The 16,075-nt window shown below is 34.2% G+C and overlaps 1 protein-coding gene across 3 annotated transcripts in view; it reads left to right on the forward strand.

Annotated features, from left to right (window-relative positions):
* Positions 1-16,075, forward strand: part of Ephx4 (epoxide hydrolase 4) — a 40,682-nt gene that overhangs the window by 7,958 nt on the left and 16,649 nt on the right. For all 3 annotated transcript variants that reach the window (XM_058585172.1, XM_058585173.1, XM_046462630.2), the window contains exons 3-6: positions 4,517-4,674; positions 7,421-7,549; positions 12,203-12,306; positions 15,579-15,727. In XM_058585172.1, the coding sequence (XP_058441155.1) occupies positions 4,517-4,674; positions 7,421-7,549; positions 12,203-12,306; positions 15,579-15,727 (540 nt within the window). The remainder of the gene's footprint in view (positions 1-4,516; positions 4,675-7,420; positions 7,550-12,202; positions 12,307-15,578; positions 15,728-16,075) is intronic.

The raw sequence follows: 16,075 nt of genomic DNA on the forward strand, positions 1-16,075 counted from the left end.
CCTAAGCCAACATGATGGAGATTTGGGCCTATTTTTTCTTCTATTAGGCACGGGGTCTATGGTCTAATGCCAAGGTCTTTGATCCACTTAGAGTTGAGCTTTGTACACAGTGAGAGATAAGGATCTAATGAGTATGTTATACCTTAAGCCAAGACTTTCATGTGATGTTCATTCTGTCCTTTCTTTCAGTCAAAATGCCACTATGACCCATTATAGGATCCAGTGGGTTCCAACCTTAGAATTTAGGACAAGATTCTAAGATTTATGTTTTAAGACAAAACTTTTCTTCTTTTAAAAGCCAAAAGAGAAAAGAAAACCTTTATGCATGGCATTTTAAGCCAATTTAAATTTATATTGTAAATATAAATGTAAATGTTATATCTCTTTTAATTAAGTTTTGCCTAACTACTCAAGAAATTATAAATTTATAAATTATAAATTTGTAGGTCAGGAATATTTGATGCAATAAAAACAAAACAATCATTTATTAGTAATGTGTGTGAAAGTACTTTTTAAACAGAAAAGCACCATACAAATATAATGTATTATCTACATTTGTCATCATTTCCTGAGAATAGCTATTGAGAAATGGTGATGTTTAATGTATACTATTACATGGTACTCAGAAAAAAATAAAACCCTGAGTCTTCTTCCTGAAACTCTAAAGAAAACATCAAAGAAGATAACACATCTGTGAGAATTTTAGCTAAATTAGCCCCAAATAAGGCTGTTTGTCAAAGACAATTTTTCTCCCACTGTCTTTACCTCAATTTGCATCTCTTTTAAAAATATTTTGAGCTGACCCAGGCAATTTCTGTGAGCCATCTTCAACCCCAGCTGTATGGAATGCGTCATCATTCAAGAGCTGAGGCAAGAGAAGGCTTCTGTGGCAGATGGCTGAGCACAGAGGCCGAATGTCAAGGCCTTTCTCTATGAAGAGGAAAAGGATGTTTTAACCTAAGAGGGGCCAACCTGGTAACCCAAGAGAAGTTGAGCCCTCCTTATGTTAAGAGTAATAACTGGGAAAGAGGCATTTTTTTTTTTACCCTCAGTGGCTCCTGCTATTACCTAAAGCTACCAGAAAAAAGACAATATGAATGAAAATAGTTTTGTTTATAATGTTTCAGTTACTGATTTTGTAATATGTCTCATTCTTGTATTAAGGGGTTGTATATATTTATTTCATATGAATGACATGCTCATTAGTCTATCACTGATGTGATTTCTTTTTCAGTTTAAGGCTAAAGTGTAAATGTGTTATTCTTTTTTAATTCCAGGAAGAGAACATATAACTATTATTTTGTAATTTATTAAAATATGCAGTTACCCTATTTCTTAGAATTATTTAGGGTATGGCTTGGCTCTATTCATTGTTAATAGCACCAATAGATGTGCTTGGTTTTATTTATTTATTTATTTATTTATTTATTTATTTATTTTTCAGTACTGGGAATTGGAACTCAAGGGTGCTTTACCACTGAGCTACATCCCCAGCCCTCCTACCACCACACTTTTTTTGTTGGGGGGGGGGTACCAAGGATCAAACCCAGAGGTGCTTAATCACCAAGTCACATCCTCAGCCCTTTTTATATTTTATTTTGAGTTAGGGTCTCACTAAGATGCTTAGAGCCTCACTAAGTTGCTGAGGCTGTCTTTGAACTTGCAATCCTCCTGCCTTAGCTTTTTTTTGTTGTTGTTATAGTTGTACACAATACCTATTTTTTATTAATTTACTTTTATGTGGTGCTGAGGATCAAACCCAAGGCCTCAAACGTGCTAGGCAAGCACTCTACTGCTGAGCCACAACCCAAGTCCCCATCCCAATGTTTTTTATGAACAAAGCCATAAAAGCAAAACACAGTACCCATGTGTGTTCACCATAGCTGCTTAAGGCTGCAGGGGCAGCACAATGTGTACTCTGAGGCCAGACTACCTAAGTTTGAATCCTGGTTGTCCTACTTGCTAACCTTGTGCCCTTTGGCATTTCAATTAACCTTGCTGTGCCTTTTGACTCTTCATCTGTAAAGTGGGGATAATAATACCTACTTCATAGTATCATTTGAAGGCACATAAAATTGTGCCTGGCACATAATAAGAATGATGTGGATGTCAGCTCTTTTTATTATAAAGCACGTGACAGAGAATGAGTGAAAAATAATCAGTCTAGAAAACTGGGCAATTGTCAAATCTTAAAGGTTTGGTCTTCCAGGGTAACGAGCTTGGGCTTCATGTTATTAATAAGAAGGAGTCACAAAAAAAATCTTTAAGCAGGGCAATGACATAAGACCATTTGTGTTTTTGCTGTATCATTTTGATTTTGTAGAAGAGACAGCTGAGGGGAATGAAATGGACACGGACCAATCAATAGGCTGCTGCATAAATAGATGCCTGATTTAAGGTATTCATAGCAGGATGGATGGGAGGAGTGATTACATAAATATTTAAGAGGTTAAATCTGCAGAACATTATTGATTTGTTAGGAGAGATTATAAAGAAGGAAAAGTTGGGATTTATTTATAAAGACAAGAATTCAATTCAAAATTATAATAAAGGCAAGTGAGAAAATAATAAAATCATGTGTGTTGACATACAAAAATCTTTAAGGAAGCAAACTGTTTCATTTGCCTGTTACAACCCAGAGATAAGATTAACACGATTACTATGGAGGGCTGGGGTTGTGGCTCAGTGACAGAGAGCTTGCCTCGCACATGTGAGGCACTGGGTTCTATCCTCAGCATCACATAAAAATAAATAAATAAACAAAAGAAAGATATTGTGTCCATGTATAACTAAAAAAATATTTTTAAAAAGATTACTATAGCCTAGCCAAAAAAGATGCTGTCTCTTAACATTTTCAAATTCATCTTAAATGTCAGTGTATTTGCAGTTTTTCCACACGTCATAGAAATCGTAGTAATTGATCAGAGGTTCTATATCTATTCTTAATTCCAAATGTGTGTCTGACCCCCTTCCTGATAGTCTTATCTATTGATGTAAGTGATTGACTTGTTAAATGGGCCTAACTGCTTTATGTCACTTCATATTGCAGTCTGCTTCTCACTGCTGGTTTATAATCTTGCGTCTATCCCTGTGTTTGCTTGTCTAATGCACTCAAAAAGTATTTTCAGAGAATAATCTCCCATTTGGCTTGTGTCAAATACTTTTTTTTAACTGTGTTTTCATGAACAGATGTGCATGCAGATTCTCTTTTAAAAATACTTATTTTGAGTTTCATAACATAATGAGTCACTTTTTAAAAATCTCTTTTTTTCATAGCTGTTATCTAAAATAACTTTGCTTATTTGAGAAATAAAAACTCCCGGATTTCTATATTTTTCAATTAATTCTGTCCTTCATGATCAAGAACAGGGGGAATGTCTGGCTCAGCAGAGGCCTCCAGGATTTGCTGCAGCACTATAGTCATTCTAACTGGTCAGTGCTGGCTCATTTTCATGGTTAAATATTTTGATTATCCTCATGGTCTAGGATCCTCCACAGCATTTTACTTTGGCAAGCAGGAATTGGTCTTAAATCATTGTTCTATTGGATTCTTTCAGTGACAATTTTTGTTTTAACCTTTGTATTTTTTCATCCACTGTGTTATAGTTACTGAAAACAATGAGCCCTATTTGACAGTGGAGTAAGGTGAGTAAAATCTGCTTTAGAGGGAAATAAATATCATCTAGGAAAATGGTTCTGCAATATGAAAGTATTTTGTTTACCTTACTCTACCAGAGTCCTAGGCAGGATAAGTATTTAGAAGTTTTGGTAAAACTTTCAAGCTCATCTTTTCTTCCACACTATTTTAAAACTTTATAATCTATTTATTCTGTCTAGAAATTCAGGCTGTAAATTAACTAACTGCTCTTAGTACAGATTCCCTGATATTAGGAAATACTTAGAAAATTGATTAAATATATGTATATTTGTGTGTATATATATAAGTCAATTTTAATAACTGATATTTTGTAGTTTCTGTAAATACTGGTATATTGTTCTAACCTACTGGAGCTAGTAAAGGATAAAATAGCTATAATAAAGATCCTCAGTGCTTCCTTTTCACAAGGTTCTCTTTTTCCTGCTGACAGGCAACTATGTAACCTTTTTCAAAATAAGAATTCTTGGGCTGGGGTTACAGCTCAGTGAGGCTGGGCTTAGTAGCTCAGTGGTGGAGTACTCACTTTGCATGTGGAAGGCACTGGGTTTTATCCTCAGCGCCACATAAAAATAAATTAAAGGCATTGTGTCCATCTAAAACTATATATATATATATATATGTTTTTTTTTTTAAAGAATTCTTAAAGTTTCCACTTAGTAAATCTTTAATGTTACTGTTCATTTTTGAGATGAAGTCTCACTATGTGATCCAGCCTGGCCTCAAACTTCTGGGCTTAAACTATCCTCCCTCCTGTCTCAGTCTCCCAAGTAGCTGTGAGAACCTTCAGGCACTCACCTGGCTAACTCTACTCTTTGTATTACTTAATAGGGTATTTTTAATGTTTCCTTTTCCCTGCAGGTATTCTTGGCGTTACCAACTGAGGGAATTTAAAAGTGAATATAGAGTTGTCGCCCTGGATTTGAGAGGCTATGGAGAAACAGATGCTCCCAGCCATCGAGACAATTATAAATTAGACTGTCTAATTACAGATATAAAGGATATTTTGGACTCCTTAGGTAGGTTAGTTTAAAAAATATATTAATTCTTTTTAAGGGACTAACATTCAACAAATTGCAAGTTGATGAGTTCTTGGGAGGATGTGTTTTCCATCTACCCTAGCTTTTATCTGGATCCTGTCACCATGATTTTGGGTATATAGCCTGAAATATTTATACAAGAAATTTAAAATAATGCATCATGAATAAACAGTCACGAATAACTTTCAAATTTGTTATTACAAATAGACCTTTCTTCTCTTCCTTTGGGGAACTAAGAGGAGGAAGATGCTGTCTGGTAGGGAAATAAAGAGATCTAATGCATACTGTTTATTATTTTCAGAACTATATTATTGAAATTTTGATTCCTGAGCTCATACCTTCAGAGCTCACACTTAAATATTTATTAAAAATATTATAAATATTATAAGATGTAGAAGCACTTGCATTACCTCTCTTGAATTGATCAGGGAATATCACAATAATATTGTATAACCACCCTAAACTCAGTGACAAACAGCCATAATAATTTATTCCTGTTTAGGGATCTGCAGGTCAACTGTAGCTGGATCTCTCTTGGTCTGTGCCTCAGGCTGCAGGTCCACCTGGGACTGGTTTCTCTCTGAGCTGGGCTTGGAGGTAGCCAAGGACAGGTGCAGGGGTGGAGGAATCTTCTCCTGGCAGTGGTAGAAGTGGCAAGAGTCTGAGTCCAGCTGCACAAGCATATTTCAAGTTTCTATTAACAGCCGATTGGCTAAAGCATGATATATAAAAGTATAGCACATACAATTTTTATGGTAGAATGCAAAATCAGGTCAAGCCACACTAAAAAAAGCAAATCACATGTCTAAGTTTAACATCAAAGGGCAAAAAAGTATACTTGCTTCTGTGGCAGTAAGGAGAGGGCAATAATCTAATCTACTACATTTCCTTTGACTAAAACCCAGATGTTACCATCAGTATGTTAATGGAAACAACATAGAGAAAAACACCATGAAATCAAAGGTCTTTCCTACAATAATCTAACAACAGAACAGATCAGACAAGTATTTTTAGAAAAGAAAAAAAAATTGGGTGGGGTCTAAGGTATCAACATGAATGTTACATGCATGTTACATGATGTACAACATGTTATTATTGAGTCTAATTATAATAAAATAGCTATATTTTCAGATGATGATTTTTGAACAGCTGTATTTCATTCAGATTTTGTAATAATTCCTATCTGGCCTAAACTTGTCATCACAGATTTTCTAGCCAAATCAATATAAATAGAGGTTTTGTGTGTGTGTATGTTAGTGTAGTAATGGTGAGAAATACTTGAAAGAATCAATTTTAAGTACTCCAGGAATAAATTACAAATGATTCTTATCCATTTGTATAAGAGCAATCCTGTAGAAGTCTCTATTAATAATTTAACTTACTTCAGAGGCTGGAGTTGTGGCTCAGTGGTAGAGTGCTCACCTCGCACGTGTGAGACCCTGGGTTCGATCCTCAGCACCACATAAAAATAAATAAACAAAATAAAGATATTGTGCCCATGTATAACTAAAAAAAAATTAAAAAATAATTTAACTTACTTCATACTACTATAATGATTACATAAAAAGAAATTTATATAGTCGCATGCCAATTATGCTGCGATACCTTCTGAGAAATACATCATAGACAATTTTGTCTTTGTGCAAACATCAGAGCGTACTTCCAGAAACCTAGAGGGCATAGGTCAATCACTTAACATGGCCTCGTAATGCAATTAAGAGCTGTGACATATACAAGACATATGAGGCTGCTGCCAGCATAACACAGCATACTGTTTTACAATCATTTTTGTTTATAATTAGAGTCTATTCTAAAATAATGATTAAAAGTATAGTAAGTATATGAACCCATAACATGGTCATTTACTATTGTTGTCAAGTGTTACGTACCGTACATGATTGATTGTGCTGCAGTACTTTCATATGACTGAGAGCACAGGTTTGTCTACCAGTATCTCCACAAACACAGGGCTACAATAGAACAGCTATGTCACTAGGTGACAAGAAATTTTCAACTTTACTATGTTCTTATGGAACTACCATCATATACATAGCCTGCCATTGATGGAGCTCAATGGTTCCAAAATTGTCACAAATTTGAGCTTATATATAGTCATGTGCATGACTGTATATAATTGATGGTATAACTAAGACTTTCCAATAATTCAGTTTGACTTCACACTTCCAAATTAATGACTTTTTTTTTTGCTGTTTAGTTGTAACATTGGATTTGTGAAGTTAAAGAAAATAGATAATTCTTGAAAATAAATGTTTGTAAGTTGGACATAAATGAGTCATTTATGACTTTAGTATAACTAGTAACTTCTCAGCATTCAAAAACTAACCCAAATAATCTTGTTTATTATCTAATTATGTACAGTCTTTATCATGACTTCCATATTTAGCTCCATAAGACCAGAGCTGAGCTGGCTATTTCAGACCTTTTTTTTTTTAAATGTAGATTCCTGGGAGAGATTCTAAATTTGTAGATCTAGAGTGGAGACCTAAGCAACTAAATTTTCTAAAAATCTGGCTAGGTAATTCCGATATACAGACAAATTTTGGAACCACTGAGCTCAAAATATATATGAAAGTGCATAATTTATAGGATACATAGGGTAGGAGGGTAGAAAGAATAGTTTCAGAAGTATAACTGTGTTATGTGACGTAATGATGCACCCACCTGTTTCTTTTCAAGGATGTCAACATTATTTCCTCCATCACAGGGTATAGCAAGTGTGTTCTGATTGGTCATGACTGGGGAGGCATGATTGCCTGGCTCATTGCCATCTGTTATCCTGAAATGGTGATGAAGCTTGTTGTTATTAACTTTCCTCATCCAAATGTATTTACAGGTGAGTTTGAGTTTTTATTAAGACATCTCTGCTAATGTAATAAGTTGCTATTGTCTCTGACAGTCTGGATTAAGAACAGAAAACTTTGGTTAACATAATCTTTTAAAAATTATATGACTGAGCCATGATAGCACATGACAGTGTCAGATACCTTGGTTTGAAATCTTCCTGAAGGGCCTAAGAATATTTAACTTCCTATTTGCATGCATATTTTTATTCCTTTTTGGAAAAATTTTTACTGTAACTTGGAGAGGGATAATGGGGAAAATGCAGTGACATTACTTTGAAAGTAATGAATCCTGACAGCCTAGAAATAAATTCTCCTCTTATCTGACTCCTTTGGCTATTAGAAATAAAGTATTCTTAAGCAGTAATTCTCTCTCTTTTTATATTATTTAATATTTTTTGCGGGGCTGGGGGTGGAACCCCAGGATGGAAACCTAGGCAAGCACTTTACCACTGAACCACACCCCCAGCCCTAAAGCAGCAACTCTCAAATTTTTAGTCCCAGGACTACTTCTTATTTTTTTAACTTTTAAAATTAGTACATTATAATTACAGTGATATTTGTTGTTATATATTTTCATGTGTACACATGAAATATAATTTGGTCAATTTCATTCCCATTTCATTTCCATTCATTCTTTTTTTTTTCTTTTTAGAGAGAGAGAGAGAGAGAGAGAGAAATTTTTTTAATATTTATTTTTTTTAGCTTTTTCGGCGGACACAACATCTTTGTTTGTATGTGGTGTTGAGGATCGAACCCGGGCCGCATGCATGCCAGGCAAGCGCACTATTGCTTGAGCCACATCCCCAGCCCCCCCATTCATTCTTTATACTCTTAAAATTATTAAAGATCCCAATACAATTTTGTTTATATAGGTTTTATCTGTAATAGTCACTGTAAAGAACTTAAAACTGACAAATTTTTAAAATAATTAGGTATTAATTTATTTTAAAACCCTATTACATGCTAACATAAATATCATATTTTAATGAAAACTAATTACAGCCTTCTAGTTAGTCTAAAACTAGTAACTACACAAAACAAAATTTTAGTGAAGAAAGTTACTGTTTTAAAATTTTTGCAAATTTCTTTATATTTTTGCTTAGTGGAAGACAGCTGCTTTCTCATATCTGTGCCTTCATTCAATCTGTTGCAGTATGTTGTTCAAATTGAAGAAATGTGGCCTCAGATTTGTAACTGGAAAAGGGAGGAATATTTTAATAGCCTTTTCAGATAACTGTAGATCTTCTTCCTTAATACTACATACTTCAACATCAAAACTGGTGGTTTCTTGAAAGTTAGGAATCTGGAATATGATAGCATGAAAAGAATCTTTACATATTCTGTTACATTAACATCCACTACTCTCTCAGCACCTTTTAGTGGTTTTGATGCTCGGGATTGAACGTAGGATGCTCTACCACTGAGCTATGTCCCCAGCCCTTTTTATGAGTCAGGGTCTCACTGAATTGTAAAGGCCTCAAATTTGTGATCCTCCTTCCTCAACTTTACAAGTAGCTGGGATTGCAAACATGTACCACCACTGTGTCTGTCTTTCTCTAGCACTTTGAATAGACCTTTTATCTATGCATAATTTTGTATCATCATGCATTGGAAGATATTGGTTCTGAGAGTTAGGCAGATCTTCAATAAGTAGACACATTTCATTATGTAATATCAAAAAATCACATCCATTAACATCACTCCAGTCTCATCAGGAAAATCCTTTAAGCGGGGCATAGTGGCACGTGCCTGTAAACCCAGCATCTCCAGAGACTAAGGTAGGAGTATCGAAAGTTCAAGGACAGCCTCAGAAACTTAGTGAGACCCTAAACAACTTAGCAAGATCCTGTCTCAAAATAAAAAGGGCTGGGGATGTGGCTCAGTGGTTAAGCATCCCTGCATTCAATTCCCAGTATCCCCTGCCAAAAAAAAAAAAATCCTTCAAGCCTAGCATAATGGCTCACATCTGTAATCTCAGCAACTCAGGAGGCTGAGGCAAGAGGATGGCAAGTTCCAGGCCAGCCTCAGCAACTCAGTGAAATGCTGTCTTAAAATAAAAAATAAAAGGGGTTGGCAATGTAGCCCAGCAGTAAAGGGCCCTGGGATCAATCCCCAGTGCCCAAACAAACAAACAAAAAAATCTTTAGTATTGCAAAACTTAAGCCCACAGTAGCAGGTGTAAGTTTTCCAAAAGTCTAATTTTCACTTGAAAGCTTGAATTTTATCAATGGCAAAAAAAAAAAAAAAAAAAAAAATACTGCTGATGGTTTTCCTTGAAGTGAACAGACTTATTTTGTTAATTTTCAAGAAATTATTTCCCAAATACTCATGTTTCAATGAGGACAGTTTGTCCTTCTTTCAAGTAAAAATGTATTCTATTAAAAAAAAAAAAAAGCTAATTCAACTCACTAACTCAAGAAATTGCAGAAGTACTTTTCCTTGAGACAGCATTATATTGGGTATAAAATAAACTACTCTATGTGTACTTTCTATTTCATCACATGTAATATTAAAAATATGTATGCTTAAAAGTCCAATCTAATAGAATTAATAATTTTTCCTATTTCATCAAAACCCGTTAAGTGGAACTGGCACTTGATTAAATAAATTAATTTATTTACTACAAGTGTTCAGTGGTGAAGAATACAACTAGTAGTATTTTTTAGTGCCAGCACCTTGATTTGTCCTAAGACAGCAGTGGTTTTATCCATCATAGCTTTTGTACCATTGTGCAAATTTCAATACAGTGGAAAAAAACAAATAATGTCTTAGCATTGTTACAAAATTGATTTGACCACCTCGATACTTTAAAAGGATCTTGGAGATCCCATATGAACTACTCTTTAGAACCTTTGCTTTAAAGACAACTCTCTAAGTCTTAATAGTGATTAACAACCTGTGAACAATGTCCAGGCACATTTTTATTTGGTTTCAGCAAAGAGTATATTATTGTCCTCTTTACCCTTGTTAGATTTTTCTGAGGATCCAGTACTGCTAAGACTCATAACAGCCTTTAGGAAGCAAAATTCAGATCAACATATTTTTATTTCTTCCTCAAAATTAAACAAGTGAGGAAGAAAGTAACAGCAATGACCACATAAATACTATATGTTTTAAATGTAAGCATTGAATTTTAGATACATATGCAATTGACCTAACTCTGTTGAGGTACAGTAGGATGGTTACTTAGTATTCAAATTAACAGAGATTCCTTATTTTTTTTTCCCCTCAGTTGAAATGGGGAGAAGTCATAGTACATGCCTGTTCAGTTGATCAGGATCCTAAAGTAAATGTTATTTTGGTGGCTGTGCTACATAGATGAACTGTAATTGGTGATTTTAGCAAAAAGATATTTGGAAAATTTCTGGAACTATTTTATCGATCACAGTTTCTATCCCATCAGGTCAATATAAGGTTTCGAGTAACATGCCTTATTTTTTCTTTTAGTTGTATTGATCTCTGTTAATGCAGGAGTGAATAAATCTTGTTCAGTGATGGCTTTACAAAAAGTCTAGCATAACAGTGGTACATTTAAAATTATATTTTTAAAAACTCCACCCATGTTGAATATAGTTACAAAATAAGAAAAGAATGACCTTTACAGGAAGGAAAATGAAAATATAGTGCACAATACCCAATAAGTATATATTTGCAATATATATCATCATATTACTCCCAGTTTAAAACTTCAGTGTTTCCCCAAAGCACTTAAAAAAATTTCTTGCCACTCCAGTCCTACCTGATCAGATTTCTGTTTTTCTTTCCGATTCATCTCATGCTCCCTTCCCCTCCTTCACTGCACACCTGCCACTCTGGCCTTCTTTCTGCTGCTTGCATATTCTAAGTCCAGGACTTATTTGCTGTTCCTGAATGCTCCTCCTAGAGCTTTCCTTTTTATCATTCATCAGTACGCAGCCTACATATCACATCTCCAGAGAGGCCTTCTCTGACCACCTCTACTGAGAGTCCCTCCATCTGACCCTACCATCACTCTAATATGTTACTTGTTTTATTTTCTTTGTGTCATTCTTGCTCTCTAAAGTGATATTTTAAGTATTTGCTATTTACTTACAAGTTCTTTGCTCTTAGGGACATTTTCTGTCTTGTTCACTGCTAAATTCTATGGCACACAGTAAATAGTGAAATATTCATTGAATGGCTTTTCTAGGTATGTGAATAAAGTTATAAGAAATTCTTCAGTTGCTTTTGAGGGCAAATGAGTAAGATGTTCAATTCAAATCAGTTAGTAAGGAAAAACTTTTATCATTGGGAAATTACATAACTAGGAATTCCTAAGAAAAATGTTAGGTGACCTTGGAGCAAAAACAATGTTTAGGCTCCCTTTTATCCTCTGAGACTTCATACAGTGGAACTTGTTGGGGTTTTTTTTTTTGTTGTTGTTGTTGTTTTGTTTTGTTTTTTTGTTTTTTTACTTAAAGTTCTGTAAGTTTTCTAAATAGTAGAAATACTTATAATAAAGTAAAAGTACATAGAAATTGTTCTAAAGAGAAATATACACAAACTTGATGCATTCTTTGTTGGAATTGTCCTAAAGGTGAAATTGCCCTAAAATGAAGTTTTTCAATAGAAAAAAAAATAATTATATCTCTTGGATAAAGTCAAACATAACATTTTAATTGCAGAATATATTTTACAACACCCTGCTCAGCTGTTTAAATCCAGTTATTACTACTTCTTCCAAATACCATGGTTCCCAGAATTCATGTTCTCAATAAATGATTTCAAGGTAAGTCAACCAAATAATGCATTATTGTTATTAATGAAAAATATTTTTAGTGAAAGTCCATCTTTAAGAATGAAAAATTAAATAAAAATGATAAAACAATGAATTGTTTTAAGGACTTTTCTATAGGCTTATTTATTTTTATAGTCTCTTTATATATTTGATTGTCTGGCTGTTGTTCATTTTTTTTGTGTGTGTGTGTGAGAGAGCTTGTACTCCTCAGGCATATCTCTTTTTAGAGAACATCTCATGGGGAGGTGAAGGACTATGAATACCATCTGAGAAAGTTTGACAGCAGCAGAAGTAGAAGCCCTTGGGAATAAACAAATCCCCTAAACAAACTAAGTATGCAGATATAGACATATACCATGAACACTGATATGCAGATATCTTAGAACCTTATTGAATGCTGATATATCCAAAATGGTGTTAGATATTGAGTAAGTTAAAGAAAAAAGACAACATTTTACTGAAAATAATTCTGTGTATATCTTTGAAAGATAAGTAGTTGGGGGTGGCGAGGGGGGGCAGGGGATTGAACCCAGAGCCTTGCACATGCTAAGCACATGCTCTACCAAGCATAAGCCCAACCCCATTATTAGGTTTCTATCAAACCTAATAAGGAATGACAACTGCTTAATATCATTTAATACCTATTCAAATTTCTTTAATGATTTTAACTGTCTTGATATACCTCATTTGTTTGAATCAGAAACCAAACAAGGTCCACACATTCTGTTTGGTGATTTTGCCCTTTTTCCCCCTTATTTTTATGTTTTAATTGAGACAGGGTCTTGCTGTGCTGCTCAGGTTGGTCTGGAACTTCTGGGTTCAAGTGATCTTCCTGCCTCAATCCCTCGAGTAGCTGGGACTATATGCATGTGCCACTGCACCTGGATGTCATGGCCTTTGAAATGTATTAGAGTTCCTTTTTTCTTTTTCTTTTTTAATACCAGTTATTTATTGAAGAACTTGGAGTATTCATCCTAGGGAAAGATCTACATTTTGGATTTGACTAATTGTTTCATCATAGTGGTATTTCATGTTCTCTAACCTTTCTCTCCCTACTTCATAGGTGCTGCTGATACAGAGGTTTAACTGGATTGAATTTTAATTTGACAAGAAACTTAATAGGTTGTGCTGTGTGTTTTCTAACATGTCACCTCAGGGATGCAGATAATGTCCAGTTGCCCTGATTTCAATAATACTAACACTGATCAGTAGGCTCACGCATTGTCTTCAACCTATCCAAAATTTCCTGAAAACCTTTCACCAAATGAAGCTTAGCATGCATTGATGATGACAGTCTGGATTTATTGTTTCAATATGATGTGCAAAACATTGATTTTCTAATCATTCTTTGTGCTTTACTAAACCGGAATTCCATAAAGAATTTTACATCTTCTATTTTATTATTCTTAAATAGAGTTCACACAACAATGTCAGGATAAATGCCTTATTCTTTTATTAAACAACTTTCAGTGTAATCAGTGTATATTTGTTATGTACCAATCAATCACAGTTGTTATGTCTTTTCTTGATACTCTGATTGTCCTATAGTAGGCAAGTGGGAACCCTTGTGTCCCTTAAACTAGTGTCAGTACTTAAATGTTCAGGAACATTTGACCTTAATATATTAGACTTATTTCTTATTTTCTGCCCTAGATCTGGAACCAGATATTTATCCAAGGTATTTTAGTGCCTTTTAGTAGGAAGCAGTATTTAGATTCCAAAATCTGGGTGTCAAGGTGATCATTGTTACTGGGTTGTCATTGCTTCTAGGTTTTCCCATTGCACAGAATTTGGACATACAGATTCATAAATCACAAGTTCTTATTTGTATTCCCAAGGTAAATTTAAGATGACAGAGTTTTTACTTAACTTCTTTGATTTTATGTAAAACATTTCTGAAACAAAGTACATTCAGAGAGGGCTTGTTTGTCTCTGTCCCCTCTACCTCATTTCACCCTTCTCCCAGAGGAAACCATTTTGTTTGGTTTGGTTTTATCTTTCTGCTGTTTTTGTTTGTTTGTTTGTTGTACCACAGATTGAATGCAGGAGCACTTAACCACTAACCCACACCCCCAGCACTTTTTATTTTTATTTTGAAACAGGATCTCACTAAGTTGCTGAAGGCCTTGCTAAATTGTTGATACTGGCTTTGAATTTGCAGTTTTTCTGCCTCAGCCTCCCAAGCCACTGAAATTATAGGTGTGTGCTACCATAACTAGCTCTGCCATTTCATTTTTTTTCTAAAAAAAGCAAATAGGTATCCATTTGTCTCCCCCTTCTTACACAAAAATAGTATATCTTTTACACAAAAGATAAATACCATATTCCACCCTATTTTTTTCAACTTAATACAATATTCTGGCAATCAATCCTTATAAGTATAGAGAGATTGTCTCCACCTTTTCTTGGAATACTAAGAATACATAGTATACCACTCTGGGGCTATACCATAGTTTATTCAACCAGTACCCCATTGATGAACTTTTGATTGTTTCCAGTCATTTTCTGTAACAAATAATGTTGTAGTTAATCTTCATACATATGTCATTTTCATATTTTTGTAAGTGTGTTTTGGGGTTGAAATTTTTGCATTTTAAACAAGTCTTTCAGTTATTCTGATGCAGGAGGTTTAGATCCATACTTTGAGAAATGCTGATATAAAGCAGTATTTTTCAAAATGCAGGTGGGGACCCATTAGTGAGTCATGAAATCAATTTAGGAGCTTGCAACTAGAATGCAACTGGAATGTTTAAAAATTTATAACAGAATTTAATTGAGAATGTCATTGTATATTATAAGATTAAGGACTATTTCTTTAAACTTTTGTTTTATATATTGCATATATTTCTGAAACTTATTTGAACTGAATCATGATGTAAAAATGCATTTGTTACTCTGGTATGGTCATAAAAGTTTGAACAACTTCGTAGGGGAAGAGATTGGTTGTCAGTAAACAATATCTACAGTATTAAGGAAGGCTTTTTGGTAGGGGAAGCACTTGAGCTGGGCCTTGTAAAATATAAACAGACACCATGAAGACAAGACACTTATTGTAAGATTGCAAAGGAGATTAAAAGGGAAGAATATAAAAAATAAAGCAAGGAAAACAGAAATGCATAGAATGTCTTTATAAACAATGAGGTATCAAACCTGACTAAAGCTGAAATTAGAAGTTGTCATTGCTAACCAATTTTAAAGTCAATGTTTTAGTTTATTACTAGATAACTGAATAGTTTTAATTATTCTCTTTCCACTTAAATTAGGCATTGAAACACCTATTTACCAGTCAAAGCACTGGAATTGGGAGAAAAGGGTGTCGATTAACAACAGAAGATCTTGAAGCTTATATTTATGTCTTTTCTCAGCCTGGAGCATTAAGTGGTCCAATTAACCATTACCGAAATATTTTCAGGTTAGTATAATTTCTTTTTGTTTAAGGAAAATATTTCAGTCTGATCCTAAAGAGAAAATATTTTATTTTTAATATTTAGTTCACCCTTTATCCAAAGAGTCAAATTCAGAATTGTGATTTTTTAATAGCTGCGTAATCTTTTTTATGAAAAACTTCAAACTTATGGAAAACAATATAATAGATAATAGATAAAATAACATAATAGGTCCTCCATGTAGCTGTCACTTGTCTTATCCATAAAATTTTAAGAAATATTTTTTTCAGTGCTGAGGATTGAACCCACTGAACTACAACCCAACACTTTTCATTGATTTTGAGACAGGGTCTTGCTAAGTCACCAAGGCTGGT

The sequence above is a fragment of the Marmota monax genome, unplaced genomic scaffold (genome assembly GCF_021218885.2).
Source record: "Marmota monax isolate L192 unplaced genomic scaffold, Marmota_monax_Labrador192_F-V1.1 WCK01_AAM20220418_F8-fsc00070, whole genome shotgun sequence".
NCBI lineage: Eukaryota > Metazoa > Chordata > Mammalia > Rodentia > Sciuridae > Marmota > Marmota monax.